This window comes from Triticum dicoccoides, chromosome 1B, assembly GCF_002162155.2.
Source record: "Triticum dicoccoides isolate Atlit2015 ecotype Zavitan chromosome 1B, WEW_v2.0, whole genome shotgun sequence".
Lineage (NCBI taxonomy): Eukaryota > Viridiplantae > Streptophyta > Magnoliopsida > Poales > Poaceae > Triticum > Triticum dicoccoides.
In genome coordinates, this window is record NC_041381.1 from 195,130,917 (window position 1) to 195,139,019 (window position 8,103).

The 8,103-nt window shown below is 42.5% G+C and overlaps 2 protein-coding genes across 3 annotated transcripts in view; one reads left to right on the forward strand and one right to left on the reverse strand.

The window, feature by feature from the left end:
• LOC119327928 overlaps positions 1-2,413 on the forward strand; it is an 11,708-nt gene extending 9,295 nt beyond the window's left edge. The window contains exons 6-9 of the mRNA XM_037600991.1: positions 1,223-1,304; positions 1,412-1,467; positions 1,583-1,646; positions 1,950-2,413. Coding sequence (XP_037456888.1) covers positions 1,223-1,304; positions 1,412-1,467; positions 1,583-1,646; positions 1,950-2,013 — 266 coding nt within the window. The 3' untranslated portion in view covers positions 2,014-2,413. The remainder of the gene's footprint in view (positions 1-1,222; positions 1,305-1,411; positions 1,468-1,582; positions 1,647-1,949) is intronic.
• A 272-nt stretch (positions 2,414-2,685) lies between these two features.
• Positions 2,686-5,951, reverse strand: LOC119327939 (UDP-xylose transporter 3-like). 2 transcript variants are annotated; one of them, XR_005158766.1, is made up of 9 exons: positions 5,847-5,951; positions 5,545-5,758; positions 4,716-4,900; positions 4,297-4,364; positions 4,088-4,220; positions 3,723-3,884; positions 3,377-3,643; positions 3,007-3,246; positions 2,686-2,973 (listed from the first exon to the last, which is right to left on the reverse strand). XR_005158766.1 is itself a non-coding variant. In XM_037601000.1 (8 exons), exons 2-8 carry the CDS (start codon positions 5,666-5,668, stop codon positions 3,127-3,129), a joined length of 1,059 nt encoding a protein of 352 aa, XP_037456897.1. In that variant the 5' UTR covers positions 5,669-5,758; positions 5,847-5,951; the 3' UTR covers positions 2,686-3,126. The 2 variants fall into 2 exon arrangements, 1 of the variants encoding a protein (XP_037456897.1); XM_037601000.1 differs by having other exon boundaries at positions 2,686-3,246.
• Positions 5,952-8,103: the final 2,152 nt, after the last annotated feature.

The following is an 8,103-nucleotide window of genomic DNA, read 5'->3' on the forward strand; positions in this document are numbered from 1 at the left end:
CAGCCAGATCCGCCCAGACCACCCTACCCTGGGGTCCAGGGGACGGCGAGGAGGGGGGGAGGCGGGGAGAGGGGGGCGGCGGGGTCACCAGCGGACGGAGCCGGGAGGGCGGGCGGCGCCGGCGGGAGCAGGGCGGGCGCGTCGCCCCGCGGGGAGCCGGAGTCGCCAGAGCCCGGGCCTTCCATCGAGGCTGCTATCGTAGTGATGTATTTATTGTCATGTACTCCCTCCGTTCCAAAATATTTGTCTTTCTAGATATTTCAACAAGTGACTACATACGAAGAAAAATTGAGTGAATCTACACTCCCTCCGTATGTTGTAGTCCATTTGAAATGTCTAGAAAGACAAATATTTAGGAACGGAGGGAGTAAGAAAGTACCATGCATCTGCATTCAAGTTGGATTGTTTGATCAAGTTTTTAATGCTAAAAGGAGGACCATGTATTATGTATACATGTGATTCTCTGAGTTTCTATTTCCAAAAACTAGGTATTTCTTGTGATAGCATGAATTCTTTGACAAGATTAATCTGTTTATTTTATCTTGTTTGGGACTGAAAGGCTTTGAAGGGGAGCCTTGGCGCAGTGGTAAAGCTGCTGCCTTGTGACCATGAGGTCATGGGTTCAAGTCCTGGAAACAGCCTCTTACAGAAATGTAGGGAAAGGCTGCGTACTATAGACCCAAAGTGGTCGGACCCTTCCCTGGACCCTGCGCAAGCGGGAGCTACATGCACCAGGTTGCCCTTTTTGGGACTGAAAGGCTTTGTTGTTGTTGTTGTTGTATCTGTTTGTTCTTTCTTGTGGTTCATTATGAGCATGTTGTCTAGTCAGAGTGTAGTGCCTTATACTAAGTGTTGCCAAGGGTTCAAGAGAAACTGCAAATATTTGTTTTGCTTTAGTCAAGTAGTAAACTTCTTTTACCATGTAGTAAAACAGTTGTGTGCTATTGAAGCAGCCTTTGTATGAGCATCAACAAGATACTCATGACTTCCTCTAAATCCATCTACGGATATTATTGGCCTGCCGCAATGACATTACGCCTTGTTGGAAGGCACATTAGACTATAGACTATTTATGTTCTAGGATAGATGAACTAACATTAAGTGTAAGTTTTCTTCTCTTTTTTACCATGCAGTAAAATGTATAATCAGCATGTGTGTTTTTTCCGTGAAGTTTCTGAATTGGGTAGCCTAGTTGCTAACCCATCTGTGTTTCATTGGGCAGTTGTGGAACTTCATCCTGACATAAAGAAGAATTTCTGGGATCCACAGAATTGGCCAAAATATGTACTTGTTAGTTATACATGGTAAAAACTTATCTGGCCTTGTTTGCATTGATAAAATTTTGTTTCCAAGTACTAGTGTGAGAAAACTTTGAAGCGTGACATTATGACAAAATAATTCTTCTGTACAGGGAGGAACAATCAGAGATAGATGTTACTGCAGGATTCTATGTGTTATTTGGATCTGGTGAGTTAATCCCCCAAACCAAAAAAAAAAAAAAAAACTGTTTCGTCGTGCCATCTTCCACATAATAATCCTGTTCACATTTGTACTCTAAAAATGTTTCACTGTGGTGTTACAGGCCTTGTTCTTTCCTTCGTTCTTGCAATCTATGTATTGCAATCATCTCAAGATAAGTTAACAAGGTATGATTATTCACATTTTCTTTTAGTTTCAGGATATAGGCTGATAATGTTGTCATGTTCTTGGTGAAATGAAAGTAACCAATATAAGAGATTGATACAATGACATTCTACTGTCCTTGCAATCCAGCATGCTTAACTTATCTGGACACAGCTTTAGTCCGTAGTTAGCTAGGTTGTTTAGTTTTGTGCGTGCCCATTGATATCCTTTCATGAGTCAGCACATATAAGAAAATGCCTTTCATGCCCATTATTCAAATTGGAAGGAAATGTGTTTATTGACACCGACACCATTCTGCTTTGCAGGTTTGTGCGAGAAGCGGTTTCTGATGGCAGTCTACCTGAAGGAGGGGTTGCAAAGGTTGAGTGATGTTTCCGCGAGGGGCTGTTGGATTATCGACAAATGTCCACTTATGGAAACACCAACAAAGACATTGTGAACTCAAGCTACCAAATTTCTTGGGAGCGTGGACAATAGCATGCATCTGAAGAACCGGTGAACCATTTTGTATGCGTGCATTGTGCGGAACTGACAATTACAACATGGCAGTTAAATGAGAGATGAATTGTAGGTTTTTCCTTGGTATAACGGAACTTTTAGCAAGCTGGAGTATGTGCAGTTGCTAGCTCATTACAGTTTTGATATATGACCTGTGTGATGTTGCAAGAATTTGTCTTCTATATCTACATTTTTAGCATGTGTAAGTAAAAACAGGCATCGTGTATACCTCTACAGATAACAAGATTGGTGCAAATGTTTCATTGCTTCATCTGCGAAACACCGATTCCTCCTTGAACTGTGGCCCTGTTTGTTTGAGCTTTTGCTTCTGCTTTTGCAGATTTTCACTTTACCCAAAAAGCCATAAAAGCTCCTAAATATTAAGCTCCAAAAGCCATAAAAGCTCCAAAAGCATCTATGTAGGAGCTTCTATAGCTTTTTGAGCAAAGTGAAAAAGCTGCAAAAGCAAAAGCAAAAGCCCAAACAAACAGGGCCTGTGGCTGTTTGTATTACATGGAAATGAACCTGGTTATTTTTAACTCCTTAAACTGAAATGTACATCGCTTGCATTACTTTAAAGTCCAAGGTAAATCTGAAAGTACAGGTACAAACTTGAACCTATAAATAATATAAAGTCTTGCACAATTCTTGACCTCAGGACCTTTGGTACAAAAAGAATGGAGTCTATCTGCGGACCAGTGTACCAACATGAAGTTACAGTGAGAAGATTTGGACCATATCCAGATACAATTTTACAATATCTGCTGTCTAGTTTCATGGTAAATCTGCAATTTTGGAAGGTAAAACCCTCCAAAGAATCAGATCATTTTACTGCTTTAGATAGTGACACTAAATAAACACAAAATTGTAACTGAAATGTCCATTGCTTCATTACTTGGGTTGGAAAGTTGGCTTCCAACCCTACTATCTGCCTACTAAATTGAATCCTGTATAATCCCATCCGCCGTTTAAGAGACGAAATTTTCACGCCCTTGAGTACTTTGAGCTCCACATCGGTACCTTTAAAGGCTCATCGTCGTCACCTCCATTTTCAACTTTGCCCAAAGAATCAGAGATCAACGGTGCCGAGTCACCTTCTTTTGACTGCAATGCAGAGAACACACAGGGATTTATAAACAAGAAATAAAAGTAATGAAGCTAAAGAACCACAGGAGAATTGTTGCAAATAAAATATTAAATATTTACAAGGCATTAGATTTGAAAAGCAAGGTACCTGCTGTGCGGAGACATCGGTATTTTTTGGTTGAGTCTCTATTGAGCAGAAGTATGAATATAGTACCATCCCAACAACCGCAATTAGGATGCCAAGTATGTTTCTCCAGCTAAATGGATCATGAAGCAAAACGTAACCGAAGGTCAAAACTAGGCATGTTTTAAGATGGCCCAGGACTTGGTAAGTAACAGGAGATGTCTTTCCGATCACAAGAAAGGTGCTGAAGTTTACTGAGACCGATATCAAACACGACAAGACGATGAAAAACTGCACACGGAACAAGAGGAGAATCAGAAACAGATTAACAATGTCAAAAGAAGTTTGCCCAAGCTGCTTCGTGACTTACCACAACGTTAGATGTGTAATTGAAAGCGAAGACGTTTTGGTTAGTCAGGAATCCATCAAGGAACGGGCCGATAAGAAACAGTGTCAATGATTGGTAAGGACAAGACTGATATAGCAGCTGGGTTGAAGAAACCTTGAATTTCTTCTGAATAGTGTTTGTCATCTGGTAACTGGTTAAGGACTACAAAACCACACGACAAAAACGGTAGTAATACGTGAATGTAACAAAGTAGTAATGAACAGTCATCACGTCAAGTGCAAATTCTTCATTCTGGAACCAGATGCAAATTCCACTTTCTGACCAAAAAAGATGCCAAGAAATTTTGATTCATGCAAGAAAAGGAAAAAGCTGTCATCAAAGGATACGATTTGCGCGATGCAAGTCGTGATAATTGCCAACAAGGACAGTATGGACCCCACAGCATTGAGTTGCAAATCAGTCACAGTTGCAACACCAACACCCAAAAGAAGCACGGAAAGGGAGATCTGGATAGTCCGGCTGCAGTCAAGTCAGAAAATGTTTAGATCAAGATGGTATGGAAGTAATGAACAGAATGTAAAAAAAAAACACAAACCTGAACTTCTTCCTGAAGAAAAGAGTCTCCAAAATAACAGTGCAGGGGATGATGGCCAGCTTTGTCATCTAGACGTAAAAGGACAATTCAGCATCAGTTAGGTGGATTGATTAGTGCAGAAGGAAGGGTGACATTTAATAGCAATCAATGCTTGTACAAAATGTTCAACTCTAGCCAAAAGCCTTCTTGGTAAAGTTTCTTGCACAAACAAGGTACTTAGATATAATTAACCTGCACCCTAACTCGCCAAGTAACTATTGTCGTACCGACTAGCGAAAGTAAGTGTGTTACATTTTTACTGTGATTTTTTACTGTTGTAGTACTACCAAATGTAGTAAGTGCAGAACTGGAGTGAATTAACTAGGAATCCTGACTATGGTACGAGAATCAATGTAAAAAGATCGCATAATGTGCAGTACCTGGTAAAAGCCAACAGAATTGAAACCAAGGCTCAGATTGAGGAGCCCAATGGAGATGCCATTGAGCACTCCGAATCCCATGACAGTTCTTGAATCAAAAGCCTTATGCTCGAAAAACTTCATCCATAGCGCTACATGAAGGGAGCAGAAAGTGACCAGGAGATGCCAGCTCGTCAAGGTTGTAGCTGCAAAACAAAATTCCATGTCATAGGATATCAGTATTAATAAATTCACTGGCATCTCATATTCTCATTCACTTTTTAGCATAAGCTCTCCCTATTCACAAGGAAATAAGCAACATTCAGAAATAAGAGATACTCCTAAAAACCAAGTCAAAGCTAACAAGTTTTTGAACATCACATGTACATACACTCCAGGCAGCACAAACAAACAAAGATACTACTCCCATCTGTCAAGCTACCGAAGCAGCAAGCAACCAGGACATGCTACACAACCCTTCTTTTTTTTTTGGAACAGTAGCTACACAACCTGTTCATTACGAAAAACAATCAAAGCTTTCGCAGTAAGTACGCTAGCTCCAAGAGACCAGTCACTATCATTTTACACTCATGCTCTCCTGATTTCTACAGTATGCTGCGACGAATCACAATATATAGTTATCAAACACACCAAATTCAATTGGCACTCCTTGGCCAAAGCTACCACATGAGCTGAAAATCATCTGGTGTTAATAATCTGAACCGTGCACGTGCACAACCCAAGAGCGGAGCACGCCATAGATAGATCTAGCAAAACCACAGAGCACCAAGCACGAACACGTACGTAACAAATCAAGAAGCTGGGAAGCAAGAACAGTTAGATCTCACACCAAAGGTGAAGCCGAGGGAGCTCATGAGGGCCTTGTTGCAGATGACAATGGACACGGAGGACACCACGGAGAGGCCCAGCGCCCCCACCGTCCCCAGCTGGAACTTCTCCCCTCCGACGCCCATCTCCGCTGCCACCACCCTCCAGACAACAGCACCAACAAAAAAGATCGAGCCTTCCCGATCAGACGGCCCGGACCACGCCGCCGGGAGCACCTGCAGGCAAGGGAGGTGCCATTTCGATCAGCCAATCGCAGCAACGAGCGCTCTGCAAAGAAACGAGCGGGAGGGGTCGACAACATACCGCGCGCTGCGTCGGTGGATCTGGGCGAATCCGGCCGGGGAGCGGGCAATGTCGGGGAGATCTGCGGAGGGGCGGGCGGGCGGGATCGGCGGCGGTGCGGGGATGGGATGGGATTCGCGGTGGCGCTCCTGCCCCTCTTGCTTTGGCCTTGCGAATCAGGGGCGGGGAGGGAGACGAGGTATTTTTATATGGATGGCCGCCTCGTCGGTGAGATTGGTGATTAAAGGAAGCGGCAATTAGATATGGTTGGCCACGTCGCTTGCCGTGTGGGAGCTATTGACTCTCCACTGAATACCTGTTGAATTTGCTAAAATTTTCAAACAGGGACCACCTTCCTCTTGTCTTAATTTGCCAACTCTGCCTTTTTGTAGTGATGGTTGTTGCAAAGTTTTTTTACTTTTTTATTTTGTTTCCCTTTTCCAAAGGGACCACCTTCCACGTGTACAGTCAACCGAGCGTCCAAGTACAACACGCGACACGCGTGCCGTAGAACATACTCGAACCGATGAGAGGGGACACATGTCCCGGCACAGACAAGAAACACATCTCACGTAATAGAAAATTACAACGAGGTCCCTGGGGGGAGGGGGGTGATGTCGTCCTTCATCGCCGCTGAAGGAAGAAGAGACAAGCTCCTCCAACCAAAGAATTGTCGGTGCACCGTCGCATCAAAGCTTTGAGAACCGATGAAGAGAATTGTCGTGAACGAGTAGCACATATCATTGTAATGTGTTGTCCTAGGACAACCCCATCCACCGGATCTGCCTTCTCCACACAATGTCGTCGAGGAAGACTACTTAATCCACCATCCTTCCACCCGCAAACCCTTCACGAGAGCAGGCAACGCCTCTTTGTAAGCCAACATTGCCGACGAAGGTGTTGAACACCGAACTACTCCTATACATCTTCTTTGAAGCTCCACAACGACACTGGAGTACACATTACCTCGACAACCAAGCCAGGGAAAAAAGCTCTAGGTTATCACCGTTGCCACGTTGACCCCTCTCGGAGCAACAAAATCATGGATCCGTCAACGGCGGTGGAGTCTACCATGTTGGTGAAGGATTTGGAGACATCTTATTCGGCGATGCCGTCATCACTACCGGAGCCGAAGATGAACGGATGAAAATCTACCAACAAAGGTAACCTGCACCTATAAAAGAACATAATCGGGTAAGGGATCCCCCCTCCACCCATGATTGTGAGGTCATGGACAGAGGAGGCTCGTCGGAGTCGACGTGTGAAGATCTATTGTCGAACGCAAAACGTGTGACCCCTCTCTCTTCAGAAAGGGAAAAGACGATATTTTTCCTACGTAAAATTATTCGAAAGAGGAAATAATTTTAGTTAGAACTTTTGGTTGTGGTCGAGGATTTATGGCCCAATTTATTGATAATTTTTTAGGCCCACTTGGAACCAAAATGGTAATAATACATTTAAAATGTCCTTATACATCTTAAACCTTTTATTGTAAGGTGTACCCGTATTCTTGGATCATTAATCTGACTACTCCCTTCGTCTAGGTGAGTAAGTCATCTTAGGTTGTGCACCGTGACCAAGGAGGACGGGAAAACAAGAGACCTTAATGTTTATTTGCTAATTAATATCATTGCATGCAATAAACTAACCATTGCATGTCGTGTTTGGTAGTCTCAAGTCATTAAAAGCATGCACACCCCTCATCTCTTATTGGTTGATATGTGAAGAAACAAGAAACGAGGTAGAAGTTAATGCACCGCGCCTAAGTATTTTGAGATTTTTTAGTTTTCGTAAGATGACTTACACACCTAGACGGAGGGAGTAACTATTATGTTGTATAAAAGTTTATCATTGATATTCAAAAAAGTTACTAATGTCTTAATTTTTAGTGGATGATCTAGAAATATGTGTGCGCCTTATAAACGAGAAATGGAGTAATCTTTCCTTTCTAGTTTACTGGGCTCATCTTAAAATTTGGAATTTCAAGTTTGTAGGACCCCAAGAATTGTCACCCATTGTTTACTAGCTTGCTCGCTTTAGGCCTTGAACATGCTTAGAGGAAGTGCCTAGAGAAATAAATGAGTTTTCCTCTGAGCACCGGTGTTTATTTGTAAAAAGTAGATGCTTAATTAGGTATCACTCCTATAAAGGTAAGTATTGATGTTTAGAAAAATTTGTTTTATTTTTCTAAGCATCTTCTGTTGTCCAAGGCCTTTGAAATAAGCATTAATATCCACCTAATTTTGGATCTCAATTTGATTTTCATGAAAATCAACTG

Excerpts from the sequence above, each read along its gene's own strand:
- LOC119327939 (XM_037601000.1), bottom strand. The coding sequence starts at position 5,668 with ATGGGCGTCGGAGGGGAGAAGTTCCAGCTGGGGACGGTGGGGGCGCTG. Across the intron at positions 4,221-4,296 it reads TTCTTCAGGAAGAAGTTCAG|CCGGACTATCCAGATCTCCC; the intron begins GTTTGTGTTTTT and ends ACTTGACTGCAG. Across the intron at positions 3,885-4,087 it reads CGACTTGCATCGCGCAAATC|ATGACAAACACTATTCAGAA; the intron begins GTATCCTTTGAT and ends ACCAGTTACCAG.